Below are 25,701 nucleotides of genomic sequence, written 5' to 3'. Positions count from 1 at the left end.
GGACCGATTCCATGATTTCTAGGGCGATGAAATCACATACAAATGAACACTGTTCAAGGTAGACCAACACTAAAGGACGTTAAGCGTTTTCGGAACAGGTCGGTCCGCAAGCTTTACGAGAGATCAATTTACGAGCGAACATTTTGAGTGAATTTGTCAAGAATCATTTTATACCAAAGGAGCCATCAACTGGGGCTATCAACTCTTCAACTTGATAAAAAGCATCTTCAGAAGCGTCATCGTATTTTAGACGTGATCGTGAACCAAGCAGAATCCCAGCACGAACTCAAGAATGTCTGAACAACAAGAGCAGAGAGGTTAGAGAATTTGTTTACAAATGTATCTGTTCAAGTACACCCAAGTAAAACGCTCTGAGAAACTTCGTGAAGTATAACAAAGATAAAATCTCAAACTAAACGATATTCTCTCGTTATTTTCTTGTAACAGAGTAATGCGTCTTTACAAGAGTGAAACTCATGTAGCGAATTATTGTACATTTAAGCTGTAAGAAACTAATGTATGTTGACCCCAGCAAAACAATTCTTGGCTTGCACTGTCACGCAATCCTGATACAATTAAAAGTTTATTCGAAAACCATTTAGTGGATAAAATCAAGAAATTGTGATGTTATAGGAGATTAATAAAGATGACACTCCTAATTTTTAAGTCTGTGTGTTTTCCCAAGCTCAGATATTCGTTGAAATATTTTGCACAAATTTACAGAGACCAGTATGGAGCCGCCATGTTGGTGTACCTCCGCGGTATGCCAACATTGCGGCCGGAAAATAGTGTAAACATCTGGAACTTACTTTGGCTATAGCTATCTAGGCGACTGATTATCAGTACTGAACAAACAAGCATTTACATAAGCACTTTTCCTAATACTTTAACTTCTGAATGGGCTAAAAATCACGAGATAAGTATATGATTTCGACAAACGCATTCATAGGTCTATGTCACGCACTGCCATCACTGTGAAATTCAAATTGTCTCGCTTGCTTGGGAAACGCAAATAACGACAAAGGCTAAGGAAAATAGACTGAAATGTTTATAGACTGATACAAAGACCTTGACTCATTTCACACCCTAAAGACCTGCAAACGAGTAATAAACTATTAATCGATTCCAAGAAATGCAATCAAAAGCAGAATAGCCTAAGCACATCAATTCGGTTGAATTTGGTACAACTTCAAATGCAGAACATTAGCTCAATTGCAATATAGCTAGTGTTTCTCAGTATAACAACTGCCTGGGTACACACAGCAAAGCGTCTAGTTTTTTTTAAAACGTGTCAACTCTAACACCAAACTGGCGTCAGCTGGCTGGGAACACGTTTCAAATGTAACAGCTTGATAGTGTCTGTACCCTAATACTTTCTTTTTGCTAATGTTGTTAAAGAAACGCCATGCACTTATTGAATAGTGAAAGTTATTCCAAGGCGACACAAAATATTAAGGTACTGCCCATGTATATCTTTTGGAGCGGATCAGTTTCCTCATAATATTGTTTAGACTGAAAATGCTTAATGCTCTGCAGATTGTGAAAAAGGGATATCTATCTCATCTTCTTCCAGAACATAAAATTGTTGGTTCCGTGAATTTGATTGATGGGCTAAAGATTGTTGTCTTTTTTCTTTTTTTTTAAAAACATTGGTTTCTCGATGTGAATTATCTCACCAGTCATAGTACCAGAGGAACCACATTATTGACACAATTTGATTGGACTACACGTGACATCTAAAAAGGTACCACTTGTATAATACTATATCTTTGGGAATAAACCACACATGTAACCATTAGTTGGCCAGTATCTTGGAGGTAGGTCATGGCTTAGGACAAACAAAAGCCTTCAAAATGGTTTTATTTCATTAAAGTTTATGGTATGTAACCATTTTGTGGCATTTTCTGTCTGTTGCTGTGTCATAATTACCAAATTTGCGCATTATAATGAAAAAATTGACGCGGGTACCCTGTGGTGGATGAAGTGTTTGCAGCCCTCCTGTGGAATAATTCAGTGAGTGCCCAAAGTTTTTTTGCAGATAATGTTAGAATGACGTCCCACCTTTTAGATGGTATGCTCTGTTTTTTGAAGCATGCTCCACCATTGGAGATATTTTGGGCTAAATTTTGGGTATTTCAATAGTTTTCACTATTGGATGAGAGGGGGTCTTGTCTGAGATGACTTGTGTGATAGCAAATAGTCGTAGAAGAACGAAAGGTAGAGAATAGTTTGTCTTTTGGTAGGAGAACATTCACTGAAAATTTGAAAAGATTTGGCTGAATTCTTATAGCAGTAAAGCTTTATACTTTTGACCATGTTTTAGGTGATTTTTGGCCATTTTTGTTGAAAAAACAAGGGCGGTGGTCAACTCCCCCCGTTTTGACCAAATTTTCTTAAACTTAGACTGAAGTAGTTTTGGGTGGACCCCTTCAAACTGGCCAAGTTTCATCGAAATCGGTGAGATAGCTTATGCTGCCCCTACCTGGTCCTATTTCCATACGAAAAGTTCGGAATTTATATCTTTAGGTCTTTATTTAATAAGGGTAAGAAGTTGCAAATTTGAAAATTAGTTCAATTCCCCAAATCCACATTCCTGAAATCTAATTCTAAAAATCCATGATATTCCACTGATGTTTGCCATGTAACAATTTCAATTCCACAGTCAATATTAAGAAGCTTAAGGAGGAGTTCCGGATGCAGTACCTGTAATTAACAAATTGTTGATATTACCAGAGTTTATGGTTATGCCCACACAGTGGTCAAACATACTGCATGCGCAGTTCCAGCCAAAACTGCTCCTTACAAACGTCTTAAAGTTTTTCCCCTCACTGAAATGTTAAGCTTCGTACATCACATATGCAATGGAAATCTAATTATTTTTATACTCCTATTTTAAAGGCTCAAAATATGGTTTCCCAGAGTTGTTTGTATAACGTTTTCCTAAAAGAGTCCTACACACTGTCGGCTTGAAACTCTTACAAAGTTATTGGTAACTTAGTCAACAAGTGGTAAAATAAAATCAAGTAGAACTTGAAATAGGGAAAAAATAAATTGAAAAATAATCAAAATTGCCAATCCCTCTGTTTTACTGAGACAAATGTACTAAAAAAACATGCAAACTCTATTGGAAAGACCAGTTTTAAGCTTAGTATAACAACTTAAGGTGACTGAACACAGTTTTCCAACCTTTGGAGTGCCTATCCTTTATTTTGCCTTTTTTGGCAACCATGGGATCAAGGCTTTTAGAGAAAAAGATGAATGAAACACAGGTATCAAAAACTGTGATCAGTCACCTTAAGTCGACATAAAGTACCGATGGCGTAAGAGGATATTTTCACACTGTTTGTACTTTTTAAATACACGTAACTGAACAAACAACTTAATGGCAGTGCGAAGAACATGCTGGTTCAAAAGAAAGAGTTCTCATCTTCACGTCTGAGAACAATTGGCGCTCGTATGCTGGCTCCACTCATCTGGGATACTTGAACACAGATACTGCCCTTGGGTATGGGTTTGCCGTGAATTACTTTGCATGATTCCAACGGCACTCCAAGTGCCTGGACTGTGTTGTTCTCTATGTATGCCACTAGTTGTCTCTGTTTTCTGCACTGAAGCTGACGAGGAATGGGGCGGGGGGGCACTCCCTTATATGGGCTATATAGGTATGTGTGGCCCCAAAGGGTATGGTTTTTTAGCGGTTTTGGTCATAAATAGGGTATCAACTTTAGCTGATTTTGGCCATTTTGGTCATAAATAGGGTATGGTTTTTGCACTGCAGTCTTGATATGGGTATGTTTTTAAGAAGAAGCCACTTTTTCATCATTATCGAAAAGAAAATCAACAAAATATGTTTACGGTAATTTAACATTGGTTTAAACTAGGGAACTAACTTTAACACAGGTCTGAAGCAGGGTTTTGATTTTAGGGTCAGGTCATAAATAGGGTAGGGAATATTGCAGATTTTGGTCATAAATAGGGTAAGGGTTTTGGGAAGCAGGCCACACACACCCATCCGATTTTTCTGGGAGTACTCCCCGCGGGACGAACTAGTTGTTGTTGCTGTAAACATCAAAGAGGGATGAGCTGTTAAGTTAGTAGAAATGACAGAAGAAGATGATTGAGCCTGCACATTTTTTCTGCTACCCACAGAAGTTGATGGTAAAGGAGTGGAAAGGTAGTTTGGGTTAGAAGACACGACTGAGGATGAGAGTGAAGCAGTAGTGGCAACCTGAATGGGTGCAGAAATTGAGTTAATATTTGTGGTGCGTGGCAAGGTAGTGATAGGAAGTGACGATGATAAAATAGGATTGAGGGTAAGTGCAGTGGAGGATGCGTGTGATGGCGGGGGGTACGTTGATAGTGTGGCAGTGGCTGAGTTAGTAGTTATGGCAGTGGAGGATGTGTGTGATGGTGGGAGGTTAGTTGATAGTGTGACACAGGCTGAGTTAGTGGTTATGGAATGTGTTACTGTTGAAATAGAAGAAAGGGTACTAGAACATACAGAGATGGTAGCCGACAAAATAGCAGTACCAGTCACTGAGTTCCTCTGTTGAACAGAAAAGAGTGGTTTATTAAATTAAGATTTGACTTGTCATTGCGCCAAAAAACAACATTACGGATGAATCCCTCTTAAAGGGACACCACTTCAAGAGGGCAACAATTTTGCTATTAACATTCTCCTTGACTTTATACAATATAAGTAATTCTTGAAAAAGCATTCACTGATCGCTTCTAAATAAGCACGCCAGGGATGCTTTCAAAGCCTGCTTACCATGGACGTAATAACAATAACAAATTAAAATACAATTGCAAACCTTGTTAGTATGACCGATGAACTGTACAGTTATAAGTGATAGCCAGAGTTGGTCTTGCCAGACGTTTTATTTTATAGCATCAGAAACCCATGTTTCCAAATGTTTCTGACAATGAACATGGACATAATCGCTAGGACAAACGGTATTGGAAATAAATCTTATATGATCTATAAAATGTTAAAAAAGATTCATTGCACGCTTTCCTGCCGGAGGCATTTTCTCTTGACTGTTAGACAGACCAAGGAATTTGGCTGCATTGCCTGGTGACCCATAAACTGAAATGGTGTCACCCACACCATGTGGGTGATAGTAAAAAATGACCTCATCCCATTTGTGTTTTTTATACAAGATATTTGCCTAAGATTACATTAAGATGTAGAAAAAGTTGTTTTAGTGGGTTGCTTTAAATAAGCATGGACAAACAGATGGACAGACAAACAGACAGAGGGATGGATGGATGGATGGACCTGAGCTACATTTACAGGCAGATGAAAGGTGCTAGTCATGCTGCTAGTCGTGAGATAAAGCTCTGGACTTGGGTTTTCGTCATCCACTCTGCTCTAGTGAACAGACGTTCATTACACTCATTTTTGGCATTTCACATGTCTACCGCAACTTGGGCAGGATCGGCTTTGTGCCCACTTCTTTCCCCAAGTGAGAACCGTACCGTCAGGTATTCTTTACCTTCTGTGAAAATCTTACATTGCTTCTTGGCTTGCTCAGGGTCCATCCTGTTTGTAGAGGCAGAGCATCAGCAATGTCCTCTGGAAGTGTTCTTGAACCCTTGGAATCTGTAGAACAGCTTTTGATATCAGCAGTGTCAACTGATGATGTGTCACAAAATACAAGCCAGGCTCATGATCTTGAATACTTCCCTGCATTGCCAATTGTGAGAAGTCGTGGTGATTATTCCTTTGAAGAAGTTTCCCCAAACATTTGTACGAAAAGGAGTAGTAGACATCCATCGCTTCTTCCTGGGATTTTCCTGCTACATTGTCAACATGGTAGGACATAATTTACCTCATGTGAAATCTTTGTAGCAATTTTATTCATATTCACAGTCAGAAGTGCCAGTATTCATCTATTGGTGGACAGTTTTATCATTAGAATTAATTCTAATGGGAAGAAAAATGTTTGTTAATAGACTAATATAGCGTGTCAAAATATGCATTTTCTTGTGGTTATGGAATTGTTGAACAGTTCCTATCTGTGCAATAATCCCTCAATACTATATGTGGTAAAGGCAGTCTGTCACATGGTTTTCTTTTACAAACCATTATCTAGGCAATTTTTGGTTACACGGTCTTCTGAACAATTTCTATCTTGTCTCCTTTCTCTGCTCCTTAGGTATAACATATGGATTTAACATGATGCTTTGCAATGAATCTCCCAACATCCCATTTACCGTCTTTAGAACATGTTTCTCTAAAGGTATCCATCATTATTCTCATGAACTTGTGGCCTAAATGGTGTTTTGTATAAACTAGATAGTTCCCTATTATGTGTTATAGACTGTCCATGGTAAAAATAAATCTGCTACATAATATGTTGTACAAAGAGACATTGTTAACTACTAAATAATAGCAAATTTCATATTGTTCAGCACCCCTTCTGATTGTGTATGACAATGCTTGCAATTTGCATTCTTATTCCCTGAATCGGGATCCTGTTTTCTTCAAGACTCAGTTCCTTGTGGATTGTTTGCACTGGCGTGATTACACAGGTAAACCTTACCTAAATATAATTACTGCATTTGATATCATGATGTTACAATTTAAATGAAGAAAGCGAAAGATTCCTCGGTGTTTTGGGTATCTGTTTCAACTGAACATCATAGATGGTTTCATCAAAGATTTTAAAATTCTATTAGAGACAAAATTCCACTGAGCTTCTCAAACACTGGCTTAGAGATTGTGTAATTGAATGGAGCTGTTTCTGTTTCCTCTTGTTAGGTTGCCCTGAGGTGTACAACCTCTCGCGATTTCCTCAGTGGTACAACTTGAACAGCCAGGCAGCCGAGCAAGCTAATTCATGCTTACAGTACACAAAAGGATCATTATTTTACATGAATCAGAAAAATTTTATGAGTTATTGTAAATTTTTCACCTCGTTTTGCAATTTGCAGCGTCAAAAGCAACTAGATTCTTAAAACAAATTTGGTCCAGGTATATTGCTGCTTTCTCTCTTAGTACTGCTAGAGAAAATGAATTCGGTATCAGGTGAAATCATTTGTTGCAATTAGTTTTTTAGTCTCCTCTTCTCAAAGTTGAAAAATCTAAATAGATTAATTAATTGATCGTTCACAAATTAATAATTTCCTGAACATTTCAAAGCACGTAGACAATAACCATTATTTGTGCCATTAGTTCTGTAACAATAGCAGCTAGCTTTATTTGTATGACCGTAAATACGTAGTGATGCAAAAGCTTTTGAAAACTAAAACTAAAACAGTAATTTTTTTCATGAAAATATAATAAGGTTCTAATATAGCAATCAAATTACTTGGATTTGATATGTGAGAGGAATATTGCATAGATCACAGGAAGATGAACTGAATTTTGCAAATATTAATATAATGATTTGTAAAAGTCATACTGAGTTTGCCGATGGCTTGCAAATGAAGATAATTGTTGAAAAGTCGGAACAATATGTCCTATTTTTCTATAAAATTCATCTCTTAGAATGCAGTATTTTTGCAATATGTGAGAAAGTGAGATTCGTCTTCAATTAGATTAGATTCACAAATAGGGCAGAGTCTGTTAAACCTTAGAATTTGATCATATCTACCAGTTTCAATCCTCAGTTTGTGATTGTCTATCCTAAATTGCAGTAGTTCTTTTCTCTTCCTTTACTTGCTTGTTAAACCTAAATAAGAGGACGGTGTACATTCGTTCTGAATTAAAAGTGTTGAACAATTCTAGTTTTTGGAATTTTGCATGACATGTTGCCAGTATAAAATATACTTTTGTTGCACTAGGCTAACATAATGTTTTATTGTAGCATTAGGTATGTACATAAGATTAAAACAAGGTAAATATTAAAATTGTAAATTGTAAGACATCAATTAAGGCATCACCTGATAAATAGGCCAAAGTGGGTGAAGCCCAAAATCGTTTAATAACACTATTTAGCAACAGTAAATAATGTGGTGGTCAAATTAAAACAGTTTTGGGTGGTTACATTTATTATTGTTCGATATTGTAACACGACATGAACAACTGTTTCAATCTGTAGCGATCCTGATACCTCTCAACATATCGAGAAAAGAAATCTTAGCCCACTGACAAAACTATTTTGGTTCCCACGACAAAACTATTTCTGAATCCACCGACAAAATTACTCTCGACCCAGCAAGAGGAGTAATTTATGATATAGTATTGGCGATTTGCAAAGTGTTCTCTGTAGGCCACTGTATGAATGATCCCCGTGGTAGTGATCAACCTGGTTAAAGCAGCCTCTAAAGTCTCTGATCGAAGGAGTTGTTCCCTTGATTCTCTAGTCGATTCACCAATACCACAGTAAAGAATAGAAGGGATGTCGTGTAGCGATGATGACATATTTATAGTACAATAGACAACCAGTATAAATTTATCTGTATACCAGAGTTCAAACAAAAGGAAGTTAATGAAGCAATACTCTTCTATATGTCAGGCTGTTTATTTTTTGTTGTTGAGGGCCTACATAAAAGTGCCATCGAGTAACAAGTCAAGACATCAGACACCGGGCATCGCATTATGCCAAAATAGTTAACTCGTAAAACTATTAACCTGACGCTATAGTAGTGAATCCTTTTTATTATTATTATTATTATTATTATTATCATTTTATTATTATAATTATTATTAGTATTATTAATATTAGTAGTCGTAGTAGTAATAGTAGTAGTAATAGTAGTAGTAATAATAATAGTAACAAAAGTAGTAGTAATAGTATCTGTTGACTTGATGTACCAGACTATATGCTTAACATCAACGCACTTTACTCATTCTGGCTCGTGTGACGATGTTACTATTGTAAAGCTCCAAGTTATGCACAGTCATTGTTTGATTTCTAAAGTCAAGGACAAAAGAAGACTCTAAGCCACCATGTCTCTGATTTTGCTAAAATTCAATTTTACCTGCAACAGGTGCCATATTTACGTCGCTGAAAACTTTTATAAAAAGCTAGAGGCCCCTTGTTTAGTAGAAGCGCGATGTCTTCTAGTTCGCACCTTGAGCTTGGTCACTGCCCATTGAAAGGCTGCGACTTCTACGGGTCTAGTCTAAGACGCCACTTGCGATCCAAAGAGCACAACAATGAGATTGACTCACAACAAACTGATACCCTCGTGCAGTCCGCCAACAAGAGGAAGATAGGGAAAGGAAAGACATGGTTATCGTACAAGCCTTGCCCAATCAAGGACTGCAATGTTCTCACGTGCCATTTCAAACACCATTTACGATCTAAAAAGAATCACGTTAAGGTCGATCCACGAGATATTGATATCCTCATGAAGGTTGTCGACGAGAGGGGCATGCGAACAAAAAGGAACCCCCATTTTTACAGAGTGTGCCCGATTGAGGGCTGTACCTTCGTCACCTGCTATTTGCGTTCGCATCTACTGCATAGACATAAAATACAGGAATGGGAAGCTTTGAAAACCCTTCTAGAGACTGCAGAGATTTATCGACCCAATAAGTTGTGCTCTAAAAACAGCTCGTCAGTACCTACTGTTGTGACCAGCAATATCAAGCTTGATAATGACATTGATGATGACGATGATGGTAATGATGACAATAACGACGACATTAGACAATGGGCTGGTAAACAGAACAATAACTACATAAGAGAATGCGAGTGCCAATTAACCAAGGAAGACTTCGATGCCGCCAAGTCTTTGTTATCGTTACATCAATCGACAAAGAGAGACGCTAAAGCTGTCATGTCTCTGATTCAATGAAATGGCCTCCATCTTACATTTCACGATTGACGTATTTAGTGATGGAACAACACGTAACGTGACACGTCACTAGACACTTTAATAAACCACATAAGTACCAGAAAGCCTGTTTGTTTAGTACGAGGACAATGTTTTGTAGCACGCACCACAAGAGATGTCGCTGTCCGCTGAAAGGTTGTGACTACCTTGGAGGTGATCTGAGACGCCATTTGCAGTCCAAAAAGCACCACAATGAGGTCGATTCACAGCAAATCAACACCCTCGTGCAGTTCATTGACAAGGGGAAAACGCGAAAAGGTAAGAACCAGTTATTGTATAGGTGGTGCTCGATCAAGGACTAACTTTCTCACGTGCTATCTGCGCAACCATCTGAAGCAGAGTCACGGTATACGAAATTCGCAAACTTTGAACAAATTTCAAAAGAATGCAGAGATCTACCAACCCAACCGGATGCCCTCTAAGTCTACCATGTCAGCAACTAAAATAGAGGAAGATGATACTGAGCCTGATGATGATGATGATGACGATGATTATGAACTGCCAGGAGCTAAAGCTTTTTTCGAGACTCGGCACATCAACACAGATTGTCATTCACGTGTGGTGGACTTTTACCTCCACCTGGGAACAGTCGATGCCAGCCAAAAAGCTGAACGTATCTGGCTTCAGCATGCAAATAAAGTGAGGAAAATTCTCGGACATCGACCCAGGGGATAAAGACATTCAGCCACTGGCAGCAGATGAAGGGCGGGCTGTATGGAACACGTGGATCACTCCGCACCTCAAGGACCCTTCCGTTGCAGCCGGAACGCTCATTTTCTATCTGGGCAGTCTTAGTAAATTTTTAAAATTTGTCGTCAAGCGTCAGAGGCATCGCCAGTCCACCGAGAGTGATCCATCTCTTTCTGAAGATAAGTGCAAGATATTCTGTGACATTCTCGACGCCATCAGTGGATGGCGGGGGACCATAACTAAAGAACGGGCTGTTAAACAGAACGAGCACTACTTGAAAGAATGCGAGCGACAATTGACAAAGGAAGACTTCAAGCCTTCCTGGAATCGCCTGTGATTAGAGGCAGAGTCTCTGTTCTTTAATACGGCTAAATGTGAAGGACTCTTTCAATTTGTGAGAGCTCGAGATGATCTCATTGCGTGGCTAGCAGTCTCGTGCGGTACTCATCCGAGGCCGCCAGAGACGGCTACCATTGAGCATTTCAGGCAAGTAAGCCGGGATTCGGGGTTTCTTCGGTGCTTTGTGATGTTGGTCCCAAGACACAAACGGCAAATTGATGGGCTGGCCATCGTTACCATGGACGAACTGTTGCACGAATTTGTCAGCGTGTACATTCGGAACATTCGCCTGATGGTTGTAGAATCGTCGGACGAACACCACTTGTTTGTTACGATAGAAGGGAAGCCATTTGCACAAGGCTCCATTGGAACCCGCGTGACGCATCTATGGAACTGAACGGGTATCAGACCAGACCTTCGTGTCTTGTGCACAGACTCCTGTAAGTGCATTGTCACCATGGTGGAAGAGGCAAATAAAAAGCAACGAATCAGAACCGGGCACCCTCTCATCGACGACAGCAATGTGCGGAAGTTGTGCCATTCAGAACAGACGACCACCATCTGGTACATGAGAGAAAATCTTATGGCGATCGGGGCGTGAGCTCACACTGTATTGCAATGTGAGGGAGACTTGGACAAAATGAGATATGAAGAGGGAAATGCCAGTCACAAGACTGGATCTGACATTGACCTTGATCCTGGAACCGACAAAAGCGCACTTGCTGACGTTGAACATGGAAATGTATCCAGAACCCGAATGGATGCAGACTCTTTCTCTGGGAAAGGACAATTGATCAAGCAACAAGTCTTGCCAAATATCGCGCCCACTCCTGCACCTTCTCTTAGCAAACAGCCTGAAATTCCAACTCTTCTATCCCAACCACGAGAATGCAGCAATTGGTCTTGAGAAGATTCAAAGCTTTTTGTCGAGTATGTGAGACCGTTTGGAAAGTGTCCCAGTCAAAGGGCAGAACAGTTCTTATTTTGTACATTACACCATGTCCACGCCGCCATTGAAAAAGCACATGAAAGCCGCCATCACCAAACATCGCAAGATCCTATTTAGACCGCTTCGGTTGATTCATCCAGACCACGAAAAGGAACCATTGTACAAAAAGTGCTACGAGAGATTTTTTTGTACGACCGGAATCGCTTGCATACCACACGTTCTTGAACTTGTGGCTAAGATGCCATCATTTCTTCGTGATTGACGCTACTACAAGAAGTTTGGTGAAAGAACTTACTACCAGGAGAAAAATAACTGTATAGAGGGACCCTTGGAAGAAGCTATGCAACGCGTGACTGATATAGTGAACATGCTAAGACCTTTGCCTGACTTTGAAGATGACGAGAACCGGGTGGTTACTGAAGAGATTTTGATAAATGATGATGAAAACACCTTTGAACAAATTATCAAGTTAGATTAAAACATGTTTCAGTTTTAGTATTTATTTACACCTCGTTGCATTATATTGTTGTGGAATCACATGAAGGTCATGGATGAGCCTCGTTATGTTTTATATGACTTGCAGCTCTACTACATATGCGTTCTTATTAAATAAGATACAATTTGCCTCGAGTTATTGCGTGGCTTTTTTTTCTGCGTTGTAATGACCGAAGCTCGTTTGTCATTCATTGAAATAAAATGAATATGAGTCTCGAGAGATTGGCATGATTTATTTCACATGTATATCTAGTGTTTGATCTTTGGAACAAAGTAAGGACGTGAAGTATTTTTTGGATATTGCCTCAACTAAATGTTTCCTAAACTGCAAGGATCAATGCTCCCCATTCCTCCACCCATGTAACATCTGGTCCACTTTGGCATTTTTTGGCTATCTCACGAGTGGACTTTGGTCGTTTTGATTTTTTCTCGATCATTTCTTTTAATTGCAGTCAGGGAAGTGATGCACGATTCCAGTTTGCCTATTTCCTCATCTTTGGCAGTATTAAGATTATTGTACTGCAGGATTGCTTTTTCTTTTTCGCTAGAACGTCTTTCAATTTCTTGCTTAAAATCAGCCTCTATCAGTTTGTGATACTCTAAGTTGATTTGAGCAAGGTTCAGTTTGTCTGACAATTCACCCATACATTGCTTTTCCTCTTCCAATGCAGACTGCAACTTATTCAACTCATCCTTCATTTCATTCACGCCTTCCGTACGCGAATCTTCCCTTCTCCTTTTTCCTTTTTGCGAATGTTGTCTGGTCTTTCTCGTTTTTTCCTTTGTGTCGGTAATGACTTTGAATTGCAGGTGCAAGGGAGGCATCAGCAAGTCATCTCCGTATTTGGCACATCTTACCAAATTGGCCACCATGACTCCGAGAGTGTAACCGAACTTTGACCAGTTGTCCAGCCCTCCCTTAGGAACGACGACTTCTTCCTCTCCCTTCTTGTATTGCTTAAAGTTTGTGGTGCTAAACATCGTTCCCTGCGTTTTAAGGGACCGTTTGCTCTTATAATCCAAGGTGTGCTCGTACCCATGGAACTTTGCTTGACCGTTTTCTTGAAGGATCTCGGTAGACAGCCTTTTAGTTGTTGTGGAAGGGTCAAATAACGGAATACAACCCACTGGAGTTGTTCCATACGCCTGCACTGACAACGTTTGCTTACCGCGAAAAGCCACTGCTTCAAAGCAGTACTCGATCAACCCCTCAGTACTGGAGTATATGGGCACAATACACTCGACGACATTGTACACTTTCAACAAGTGAGACTAGATCCTGCACACCATCCAACTTCAGACGCTCCAAGGTAGCCTGACGATCAAATGGCACCAAGATATAGACAGACACAGACACGTACTTTGCCCGTTGGTTCGCGATATCTGGGCACATCATGGGTTGAAGACTGTCGGCAATTATACAAGGGCGTTCAAAGATTTGATTGACCTCGGCTTCCGTAAAGATGCCAATTCTTTCGCCCTCCTTTTCGTACCAAGGCAGACCCCGACAAAAGCGACGGACTTGGCGACAGCAATCGAGACTGAAAGTGGGAAGAACGGCCTTCGTTTGAATGGTAAATCTACCCACATTTCAAATACCAGCTTGGCAGTGAGAAAGGTTGGAGTCGGTCACCTCTTGCCTGATCGAGAACTGGGCAGTGATGTCTTGACCACATTGACTGCATGCAAGATGCCGATGATAACTGACACTATTGGCAAACTTTTGCTTCAACTCTCGGGCAATTTTTAGTGCATTGTTTAAGTATTGGCCATTTCCTTCGACTAATTGTTGAATTTTTTCAACTTGACCTTCCACTAACCCGTCCCGATGTTGATCGCTGACAGAGTGGAAAATCGAACCAGGTACAATGGGCTTTTCGTTAAACTCGTACACCCCGTACCTGGCCAAGTTGATCTGCCTCACGATTGCATCGTCCAATATGCACGGGACACTTTTCATCGCCAAAATGGCAAAGCGTGTCGCCTTGGTGAAGTCATACCCCTCCTTCATTACGTCAGTCACGTAAAATAAAGGCAAGTCTCGAATGCGTTTCATGGAGTTTGCAATGCGCTTCTCAAAAGATTCCTCTTCTTTAGCACCGATGCACTGGCAAAACATGTTTTCCATACTTTCTTGTGATGGCATCTTTGCCATGCGTGTCCAGTGCCAAATATGTGCCATATCACCTGTGAGAATTGCTGCCTCGGCACCTCCCTGTCCTATCTGAGGTGTGGGAATGTCGTAACTAAAAACTGCAGCAGCCTTTAGCTGGAAACGATCGAACATAGTTGGGCACATAGTCTCTTAAGGGGCATCTACATATCCTACTGGTAAAGAGGCAACATTGTTCATGGCCCTGTTTGCATAGTCGTATGACTCGATGCCGTATTTCTCGGCATATGATGCAACTCTAGCTGGGTCAATAAAAAATTGTCCCAAAAGCTTGCTCGGACTACACGCTTCTCTGTTCATCAAGTGTTCATCTATAACAACATGGCACATATTAGAGATGCGACGTGGCACGTCGGTCCCGGTCAACATCATGTATGATTTCTCACTTCCATAAGGGGTATACACTGCATAGACGCAGGCATCCCTAGAGCTGTCATAATGAGATTCGACGGCCACGGAGAAGCCGCTCTCCAGGGCCTGTTGAATACGTGCATTGTTGATTTTTAATTTCACCATCTCTTTGCAGTACAGTGGAGGTGATCCGTGAATGACCCTCATGTCAGTGTTCTCTTTTTTTCGATAGACTCTTTTCGACCTATCGATAAAAACTAAAGCCACTGACATGTACAGTCTATTTAAAATTTTATTGACCAATCATCATGCATTTAAATGACATAATGTTTCCGCCAGTGACTGACGTCAAGAAATTATTGGGTCGGCCAGACGTACCCCCGCAACACCGACCTTACCAGTAATGGCGACGCTCAAAGAGCCGCCAATCGTTTCTATTCGGTCACCTGCTTTCTGTAGAAACGTCTTCGAATAAGGAAACAATCTGGACTGGCCCCAGAATGTGACCAGATGGGCAATGGCACAGACATCTTCTGGGTCTTTTCCATGTTGAAAGGGTAAAGGACATCCCATCAATCCTTTCATGTTGGCACGATCGATGCAGATCAAAAGGACACCCACAACATGAGTCTCTGCCAGGCTCGATCGCATAACTAGTCACACAGAGCCTCAGGAGGGGAAAGCAATAGTGTCCATGTACGAGTCTTTGGGTTTTTCCAGTGGCTACCGGACGGGCACTTCCAAAGTCGATCAAGGTGACAAGATGATCGTGTTTCCTGTCAATCAAGATGTTTTTCATTGACAGGTCCCCGTGAATGATTCTGACTACGTCTTGTAAATGACGAACTCCCTCCACTACTTGAGATGCTACACGTACACTTGCATTTCAAAATCTGGTATGTTGTCGGTCAACCAACTTCCCAGCATGACTCCATCGATGAGGGGCATAACAAGCCTAGGCAACACAACGGCACCTGGAGGTGGCATGGATACATACCACAACCTCACGACATTGTGATGTCTATGGCGATTGCACTGCAACATCGCGGTCAACTCCCTGTCAAAGTAGTCATAATTGATAAACCGCGGTATTTTAACCACACACTGGATGGTCCCCCCTTCAGAGCCTTTACACAAGTGGAAAAGGTACCCTTTCCTACAGGTGATGTCCAATCACATTGTAAGTCCAACGATTGCAGGACGCTGACCAACCCATCTTGCGTGGCGGAGTACAAGACTGCCTCGTTGAGGAATTCAACATCTGGTGGTGATAATGTAAGGGACGTCCCCGTGGCTTTGCTCGATGCTGAGTGCATCTCCGACATTGGAAACTGGAGAGCTGCCTACAAATTCTCCAGTTTCTAGAAAGTGTGATACGTTTAAATTTTGGAATGAATCAAACACAGCTGGGTGGTTTAATCACCTTGCATCGGCCATCAAATGCCATCTCTTCCAAGCGAGCATGGCATCCCAATTCACATCAAACTAATGCCATAATGTCAAGTGCATCAGTCGCTATAGAGAATGGGTCAAACGTGATCACGAGGGAGTCGTTCTTTTTGCATTGGAATAGAACGCAACCAGTGTCCAAAACTAGGTCGGTCGCTATGTCAGAGGGAAAGAGCCAATGCGTTGTTTGTGACTCGGGGGTATAATGCCACACCTTTCCGTCAGCCGATCTCTCCGTGTTGGCATCCACACGGACAAATGTCATGCAAAGAAAAAATAGCCACCGCTCCATGCTTTGTTCTCAGGGATACACAGTGTAGCATTTATTGCTTTGGATGTCAGCAAAGTGCGAGCCAGTCTCTATGGAACCGGATTGGGAATCGCCTAAAAAAACTCTTCAAATTGTGCAAGCATACCACCGATATTAGATTTACTCACGCGAATGCCTCCACCTGGAACTCCAGCTGGAATAGCACCTGGGTTAGGGTTTAGGGTTTTAGGGTTAGGGTTCGGGGTTAGGGTTAGGGTTATTCCTATGTAGATTCGCCCCCCTCAGTAGTTCCTGGCCCCCCCAAAATTTGCACCTCGCCCCCTTGGTCGCATCCCGCGCTCCTTCTGGTTGCGCCTTGCCCCCTTTGGTGAACCTCGCCCCCTGAGGATTGCACGTTGCCCCCCTTCCGGTTGCACCTTGCCGCCTTGGTCGCACCTCGCCCTCTTAAAGTGTTCCTGGCCCCCTTAGCTCATTTGCATAAAATTTGCATACAGGATTATTTGTTTTAGATTTGTCAGATTGTGGGCGAATTGCTTGAAAATTTCAGGAAATGTTCAGTGTGGGATGCTGCTTAAGATGTGATAGTTTTTTTTTCCGTGAGAAAGGGTGTTAAATTTTTTGATTTTTCACACCCATATTTTGACTTTTATTTTTCTACCATTTTTAAAGTGATTTTACTCGGACAATATTTAATGGATGTTAAACATTTTCTGCGTACCTGTTCTCTGATCAGTTGGCTATTTAACTATGTATTTGCTTTTCTTTCTAGTTAAAAAGGTTAGAAGATATCTGCCTTGAAAAACTGTTTTGCGAATGGCCGCCATCTTGGATTTTTTCCAAAGGGTTTGTATGGCCATTTTGGGCAAAGTTTTAGAAGTGTCTAAAAGGCTTTCTTTAACTTAGTTTATAGCTAAAAGAACTATTTTCCCCATAAACTAAGTGAAAGAAAGTCTTTTAGACACTTTCAAAATTTTGACCAAAAATGCCTATCAACCCCTTTGGACAAAAATCCAAGATGGCGGCCATCCGCAAACAAAATCTTTAAAAATGAAAAAAATATTTTTTTTCATAAATTTAGCAAGTGGGAAAGAACAGACACTCTTAAAAAAAGGAAAAAAGGAAAAAAATTCATATAGATGTTCTGAGGAGGGCTCGAACTCCCTGCCTTCGAGTTGGTCTCGAACCCGGGAATACTGACGATGAGAATGTGGATTTAACACTTCACAATCTCATCGTCACTTAATTTTATGTACAATATTTAGGTATAAATGAGTAACTTCCTGGAAGTTAACCGCTTAACCAGCAGTTAACCTCTTTTGATGGAAATACACACTGAACAGTGAAATAAAAGTGTCTGCCATTCTATATATTGCCTGTAGTGAAGTTTTCTGTTTGTTTTTATTTTATTTTATTTTTTGCTCATTTTTTGGTTTTTTTTCATGTGCAACTTGCTACCCGCTTCAAAAATAGTTATTTTGCGAGGAAAAAAACAAAATTGCGCCGGGTTGGTGTCGAACCCGGGAATACAGATGATGAAACTGTGTATTTACCAAATCACAATTTCATCATCCGTTAATTTTATGTACAATTTTTAGGTATAAATGAGTAACTTCCCGGAAGTTAACGGCTTAACCACAAGTTAACCTCTTTTGATAGAAATACACACTGAACAGTGAAATAAAAGTGTCTGCTATTCTATATATTGCCTGTAGTGAAATTTTCTGTTTGTTTTTATTTTATTTTATTTTTTTGCTCATTTTTTGGGTTTTTTTCACGTGCAACTTGCTACCCGCTCCAAAAATAGTTATTTTCTAAGGAAAAAAAAAATTTCGCCTGGTTGGTGTCGAACCCGGGAATACTGATGATGAAAATGTGCATTTAACAATGCACAATTTCATCATTAGTTAATTTTATGTACAATTTTTAGGTATAAATGAGTAACTTCCCGGAAGTTAACCGCTTAACCGGAAGTTAACCTCTTTCGATAGAAATACACACTGAACAGTGAAATAAAAGTGTCTGCCATTCTATATATTGCCTGTAGTGAAATTTTCTGTTTGTTTTTATTTTATCTTTTTTTTTTGCTCATTTTTTGGGTTTTTTTCACGTGCAACTTGCTATCCGCTTTAAAAATAGTTATTTTGTGAGGAAAAAAAAATTTCGCCGGGTTGGTGTCGAACCCGAGAATACTGATCACGAAAATGTGCATTTAACATTGTACAATTTCATCATCAGTTAATTTTATGTACAATTTTTAGGTATAAATGAGTAACTTCCCGGAAGTTAACCGCTTAACCGGAAGTTAACCTCTTTTGATGGAAATACACTCTGAACAGTGAAATAAAAGTGTCTGCCATTCTATATATTGCCTGTAGTGAAATTTTCTGTTTGTTTTTGTTGTAATCTTTTTTTTTGCTCATTTTTTGGGTTTTTTTCATGTGCAACATGCTACACGCTTCAAAAATAGTTATTTTGTGAGGAAAAAAAATTGCGCCGGGTTGGTCTTGAACCCGGGAAAACTAGTGTCGAGGTTTGACGTAATATCCATTACGCCACCACGACACCATGTGGAGTTATGCCACAACTTTAGGTATAAAGGACGCAATTACCGGAAGTTAACCGCTTAACCGGAAGTAGATCCCTTTTGATAAAAATAGGCACTGAAGAGTGAAATAAAAATATCTGCCACTTTATTTATTGTCTGCAGTTTTCCTTGGCTTTTTAGTCGGGGCTCTCCCCCTCAGAATATTTCAGGTTTGATTTCTCCAAGAGTATCTCACCAATATCAAAGATATTTCGCATGCCTTTTTTGTAACAAGAGGGCTACGAAATCTTGCCTTTTGCGTTCTTGCAACTGTTAATCTTGTGCCATCTTGCTGGTTTGATTTCTCCAAGAGTATTTAATGCACATCAGACAAATTTACTGTGTCTTTTGTCTAAACAACGGGCTAGTGAATGGTACCTTTTGCATTCTTGTAATTGTTAAATTACTTGAGATATTTGCCTTTAAACTTCAAAAAAAATTGTTTTCTGTCAACTTGCAGGTTTGATTTCTCCAAGAATATTTGACCAACATCAATGTTTAGCGTGCCTTTTGTCTAACAAAAGGGCTCCCGAATGATACCTTTCTCATTCTTTTAACTATTAAATTACCTGGGATATTTGCCTTCAAACTTCAAGAAAAATTGTTTTCTGCCAACTTGCAGGTTTGATTTCTCCAAGAGTATTTGACCAACATCAACGATATTAAGCGTGCCTCTTGTCTAACAGAAGGGCTACTGAATGATACCTTTCTCGTTCTTGTAACTATTAAATTACGTCAGATATTTGCCTTCAAACTTCAAAAAAAATTGCAAAGTTTGAAAAAAACTTACAAAAAAAAACCTTTTTTTGATTTCAAATATAGACTTGTGAGATGTAGAAAGTAAACGGGCTGCATTGCCCATGTCGTCTGGACCTCATAGGTGAAAACCGCGCAGAAAACGGCCCATTGGGGAATTTTTTATGAATTTTTTTGTAGCAACCAGTTGTAAAGGAAAGTTCAGTGCATACTACATGACGTCCCTGTTCTCAAGACCTTCGAACCGTGAGTACACGCTTTTTGAGCTCCGTTTTTTTTGCTGTTTGGCACCCTTAGAACACTGGGCAGAGGCAATCCAACTATCGGAAGAGGTGTCTAAGGTGCTCGGGCACCTTTCTTGAACATTTTCTTCCCATAAAAAACGGTTGCCTCTGCGCAGGCTTTGGTCAAAGTTTAAGGGTGCAATCTTGACCAATATGTTGTTGAAGGACCTCGTTATTAGAACTGGAGGACCTTTTATTGATATTTTGATGTTATATCATGCTTGTTGATGTTGTAAGGAACCATTTGGTGTTGATTTTGTGGAAATTGGTTCCTTTGTTGATTAGTTATGACGTCATTTGTGTCGAAACTTTACACCTTAATAACTTTACGAGGTTTTAACCATTTGGCCAGCCAACTGTAGCGTCGGATAGGCCTTGACATAGGCTACGTGCATGCCAAATTTGGTAGCAAATGATAAAATCCTCGCAAAGTTATTAGCGGTTAAAGTTTTATACAAAATGGCGGACACAAGTTTGTTGGTACCATGCCCTCAGCGGTTTCAACGCAAAAACGGGGGGAAACTTTAACTGCTAATAACTCGAAGAGGATTGAACCGTTTGACTTGCAATTTGAAGCAAAGATAGAATGCAACAAGGGTTATTTGTTGTGTGGGTCACGTGAGTGCCAGCCCTCACTCTAAAGTCTGCAAGTATACCAGACTTTTACTGCTTAGAACTTTAAGATAATATTGAGGGAGGCTTTCGAATCTGCAGACATTATAGAATGCAAAAGTAGCTATCTGTATAGAATGTTGATTTCACCCCTAACTATAATGTCTGTAAGTATGGGCACTCGTTACTGGAACTTGAGGTCGTCATTAGAGACTAAGGCAAGGTTTTGTTTCCTTCAACGTTTTTTGTAGCTGAGCCAGTCACCATGAGCCGCCGTGTGAAATACACCCCAGCCGAGGACCGCGCGCTCCAGGCCTTCCTTGAGGCCAACAAGTTTAACTACCCTGTGACCGGAAATAAATTGTGGATCTTCGCAGAGACCCAGCAAGTAACTGATCATTCCTGGCAATCCATGAGGGCCAGGTATATGCTATTGTCAGGGGTCCCTGCAAAGAAGGGCAAAAAGAAACCCTCAACGAGACCCTCCCTGGGAAGCGGCACTCAGGGTACAATTCCATTTCACCCGTCGTCCACCTCCACCCGCCCCACCTCCACCCACCCCACATCCACCCACCCCACATCCACCCACCCCACCTCCACCCTCACCACCTCCACTTGTACCATGTCCACCCGCCCTACCTCCACCCACTCCACCCACTCCTCGACATCGACAGTTCCACAACAAGTTACTGTGACGGACACAACGACACAGACAGACAGCACGGGGATGGTCAGTGTCTGGTTTGACATCCACCTGTTCTGCCCTGTCACGCAGTACAGGCCGGTGGATGTCAGCACCCAAACAGTGCGTCTGCCATCCCAACAGACGTTTGCATTCATTTTAGACATGCATGCACCATGCATTACCATATGCATCATACGTACGTCATACGCCCATACATTCTCTTTGTAAATAAATTTTGTAAATAGACGTTTATATTAGTGTATGTAAGAAAAATAGCCAAAAAAAAACAAAATACATAGACCAAAAAAATCACATTATTGTAAATAGTTTCAATTCAACAAAGTTGAATTTTTGTAAATACCTTTGTAACTAGAATTGTCAAATAGAAGATGTTAACTTAAGACTTATTTATTGTAAATGTCACTGTACAAAAAATTGTATATATTTTAACTTCTGTAAAAATAGCCTTGTAAATACTCATTGTTGCTCTAGAATTAGGCTCGGCGCTTTATGTCTCCCGTCAGGGATCAAACACGAGTTGGAGTAGCCAATCTCCGAGGAGTGCCCCACGGGAACATCTAGTGTCTTTACAGTCTAAGTTTTTAATTATTTTTGGGGTACAAGAGGGTGTTGATGCGCAACTTGCGGACAGGAAGTCCGTTAGGCTTTCTGGGCAGTTTGTAAGCCCCGGTCTGTCTAATCGCCTCTCACAACCAAAGCCAACTCCACCTTCTCGTGGTGCACCCTGGGTAGCCTGACCTTGCGGCTAAGGTTAGGAGACGGAGCTCTGGCTGAAAGCTGGAGGGGTTAATCATCCCTTCAGTGGAAAATGGCCTGCAATTGAACACAGTGAGACAAAGAAGATGCAAGAAAACGTGACAGCAGTCATAACAGATGTGCACAAAGATGTAGCCCCTTTAGTCTGGCCTCTCTCCTTCAGACCTGTACAGGTCTTTGGTTCATGAAGGCACACAAGCCTCTCAACCATGACAAGGTAGGACTACTGTGAGAGGAAAAATGTAATGATGGTTTCCCAGTCCCCCCCTTGCCGTATCAAACGGCAAGAGTACTACTCAGAGACTGAGCGTGTTTGTGGGGCACTCCCCGGGGGTTGGCTACCCCAGCTCGCGTTTGATCCCTGACAAACTGCTCAGTCCCTGGAGGGTATCATCGGGTCACCAGCCCGACTCATTGTCGTCAGGACTATTTACAATATTTACAATTCTATGTGCAATTAAAATATTTACAATTTTATATACAATTTTATATACAATAAATAAAGATACTTTAGATTTTTGATCTGTACAATTCTACTTACAATGATATTTACAGGAGTTCAGCTTGGCTGAACTATGTAATGTTAACTTTTTTGGTTTTTTTTCCAGTTTAGATGCAACGTTCAACACAATGTGGTCCATCAAGTGTCATCAAGAGATTCACCCGCTGTTAAGACAACTGGAACCCCTCTCTCTTCCAGACCACACAGAACAAACACAACGCAAGTCCAATCCAGTCAAGTTGAACGACGTGCCTACTTCTTTTTTCTGAAGAGATTCTTCAATTTGTTGTAAATGCACGCTCATCCTTCTTGTTCCATGAGGTCCTTCAGCCGACGATTGTTATTGATGGTTTTTCGGATATCTGTCGTCGCTGGCAGCTTGGAAAAGTCTCTGAAGGCTTCTTTGAGGAGTTTGGTGTCCTCACGGTCCCACTCTGTCCGCTTGGGTCCTGTGGACCTGGAAGAGGGATCGTCAAAGTCATCCAGCCAACTGGAGACTTTAGCCTCTTTAGGTACTTCAGACACAGGCGGTGTTGACGTTGCACCTCCTATCTTTGCAAGATAGTTAACATAATTTACAACTTGCTTGACCCTGTTTTTTGAAAATGAAAGAAAGTAGAGAGGGGATCTGTCGCAGTGTTTTCTGTACGTCGGTAATGGTGACTTTGTCACAAGCCTCGATCGTTTTGCCAAAGGCACTCCTTATTTGACCCTTTTGTTTTTCGGTGAGCATCTTATGTGTTGGAGATGGTGGCACTACTCCACTGATCATGGTTGATTGCTTTGATGATTTTGCGGAAGGTTGTGACTGGGTTTCAACGGATGGTGGTGCCGGTGGTCTTGTCGCCTTAGATGTAGATGGTGGTGGTGACGCTGGTGGGCTCTGTTTCTCGGGTGTAGTTGATCGTTGTGACGCTGGTGGGCTCTGTTCCTTGGATGTAGATGGTGGTGGTGACGCTGGCGCGCTTTTTTTCCTTCGCCTTTTCTTTCATGTTCAATAGCCGTTGGATAATGTTAACGGCCTTGATGCCAGTATTCGTCAAGTCCGGCCATACGCGATCCAAGGTTTACGCCACATGTTTCTATGAAGCCGGAAAGCCTTTTACCAATGGTGCCCTCGCAGAACGCGATTCCGTCGGTTGTGATAAAGAGGGCATCCTCATCATGCTTGGCAAAGTCAGGGCGAATTCTGCGGACATAAATGTCCATGAATTTATATTGGTCTGGTAGCATTGGGCAGATTGCTGGTCCATCCTTTCTGCACTTGTGCTTTGCCACTAGCATGACTTTGCAACCATCTTGGACTTTACCTGAGGTGTACTCGTGCAAGGTGGCGTTATTCAGCGGCCCGGGGCGAGTACCAGTGTCTAATCCCTGACATTGACGAACTGTTTAGTACTAAGTTCCTTTCCACGACCCGCTTGAATTAGCAGCCTCTGGGCTTCGTTGTATGCGTCGCTGGACTTGATCTGAGAGAGCTCCTCCAGAGTGAGAAGTCCCTCGGTTTCGTCTACCATGCGCTTGTTTTTCACATGGTAGGTCTGGCTGTCCACGCATGAACGCCAGCCCTTGATGTCCTTCTTGAGGGTGTTGAACCTAGCCATCGAGTCAGGGTGGACAGCTGGGGCGCTCTTGTTAAAGTGTTCGTGCGTGACGAAACCAAGAAACTTCTCATACGAAGTCAAATACGATATGATGGTACCAGGCTTCTTAGTGCCATTGGTCAAGTGGGGCTTGACCCAAAGCTTCCACACGGCATCACCTTGGTGATCAAGGAGGCAAAGGATGTCATCACCCTTTGGATTGATGGTCTCGAGCAGTGATCGCATCTGGGATGCATGCTGGAGACGTATTGATCTCTTTGTCGCCAGCTGTCGGCCGCGAGAGAAACTCCTAGAAGAGTACAAGCCACCGATGGCGGGCCGTTGATGGATGAGCTGATGTAAAGTACTGAGCTGCGGTGGCATCGCAATCCTCGCCTTTTTCTAGAGGTTTTGCTGACGAATGATGTGATTGGTCGTCCGATTCTGACTCGGAATCCACTGTACTGGCGGTGTCAGCTTCAGCTGTTGCAGAAGGGATGGCAGATGCAGCGGCAGAGGTGGAGGCAGATGCTGCGGCCGCGGCAGAGAGGGCAGCAGATGTAGCATCATCGGGGATGGCAGAAGGTGTGGAAGAGGAGGAACACGGGCAGCGGGAGCCAGGACCGGTGATGAATGGTGTTTTGGGAGAACCTCAACGATTGCTGGAGGTGGTGGTACTAAGTGGTCCTCAAGTTCCGCCAACCCTGTGTACAGAGTGGCCATCTTGAGGTAGCGTATGTGCGCTTTAGAACTTCTGTCAAGCCCATGCATAGAGGGATTCTCCACGTGGCGTGCCATGTCTAGTACCAGTTGATTACACCCAGGCACTGGGCACCACTTCCTTTGTCGGCCTTTCACTGGCTGTTTACCCTTTCTGGCCTGCCTCTTTCCTCGCTTAACAGCACCAGCACGTACGATGGATAGCAGTTTGTCAACTGCCTCTTCCGCCAGATCGCCTTTCTTGACGTGAACGAGAAGATGGCGCCGCAGGTCGTTCCCGTTGAAAGAACAGTTGGAGAGAGGGCACGCTTTCTTCTTATGATGCGATCTAGTAGTCTTGTGAGTCGATGGCGATCCTGAAGGTGAGCTGACAGGAGAGGCAGTGTGCTTAGGCCTCTTTGAGGTGGGAAGCGGAGACGATGCTCGAGGTTTTTTGTTTGCAGTGTCATCATCAGAGTCATCATCAGTGGATGATTCACTCTCATCGGCTGGGACGTATACTGAGGTCTGGTCACTGTCCTCGTCAGACTCCTGTTTTTTATCGCATTCTGAAGGTGGTCTGGCTTCGTCTTTTGATTTCTCGAACTGTCTTAAAATGTCAACCAATTTGCATAGGCTCTTTGCATACTCTATTATCTCTGTAGAGAGATCCTCGCCGCTGTAGTGCCCGCCGATTTTTGGCATTCGGT

At 41.6% G+C, this 25,701-nt stretch overlaps 2 protein-coding genes and 1 long non-coding RNA gene across 4 annotated transcripts; all 3 read left to right on the top strand.

Annotated features, from left to right (window-relative positions):
• Positions 1–5,564: 5,564 nt before the first annotated feature.
• On the top strand, positions 5,565–7,865 carry LOC145501122 (uncharacterized). 2 transcript variants are annotated; one of them, XM_081480673.1, is made up of 3 exons: positions 5,565–5,818; positions 6,162–6,245; positions 6,418–7,865. In XM_081480673.1, exons 1-3 carry the CDS (start codon positions 5,572–5,574, stop codon positions 6,594–6,596), a joined length of 510 nt encoding a protein of 169 aa, XP_081336799.1. In that variant the 5' UTR covers positions 5,565–5,571; the 3' UTR covers positions 6,597–7,865. The 2 variants fall into 2 exon arrangements, with proteins under 2 accessions (XP_081336799.1, XP_081336800.1); XM_081480674.1 differs by lacking the exon at positions 6,162–6,245.
• An 11,923-nt stretch (positions 7,866–19,788) lies between these two features.
• On the top strand, positions 19,789–21,674 carry LOC145500634 (uncharacterized). Its single transcript, XM_081480150.1, has one exon. The coding sequence runs from the start codon at positions 21,011–21,013 to the stop codon at positions 21,656–21,658; it is 648 nt and encodes a 215-aa protein (XP_081336276.1). The 5' UTR covers positions 19,789–21,010; the 3' UTR covers positions 21,659–21,674.
• Positions 21,675–21,848: 174 nt separating this feature from the next.
• On the top strand, positions 21,849–23,727 carry LOC145500527 (uncharacterized). Its single transcript, XR_014051108.1, has 2 exons — positions 21,849–22,424; positions 22,816–23,727. It is a non-coding gene; the product is annotated as an uncharacterized LOC145500527 (long non-coding RNA).
• Positions 23,728–25,701: the final 1,974 nt, after the last annotated feature.

This window comes from Orbicella franksi, chromosome 10 (genome assembly GCF_964199315.1).
Source record: "Orbicella franksi chromosome 10, jaOrbFran1.1, whole genome shotgun sequence".
Taxonomy (NCBI): domain Eukaryota; kingdom Metazoa; phylum Cnidaria; class Anthozoa; order Scleractinia; family Merulinidae; genus Orbicella; species Orbicella franksi.
This window is presented reverse-complemented; position numbering and strand designations above follow the sequence as displayed.

Bases quoted from the DNA above. Each gene is read 5' to 3' on its own strand.
- LOC145501122 (XM_081480673.1), top strand. From the start codon at position 5,572: ATGTCCTCTGGAAGTGTTCTTGAACCCTTGGAATCTGTAGAACAGCTT. The intron at 5,819-6,161 runs GTAGGACATAAT...TCTGCTCCTTAG, and splicing joins CCTGCTACATTGTCAACATG to GTATAACATATGGATTTAAC. The intron at 6,246-6,417 runs GTATCCATCATT...CATATTGTTCAG, and splicing joins TAGAACATGTTTCTCTAAAG to CACCCCTTCTGATTGTGTAT.
- LOC145500634 (XM_081480150.1), top strand. From the start codon at position 21,011: ATGAGCCGCCGTGTGAAATACACCCCAGCCGAGGACCGCGCGCTCCAG.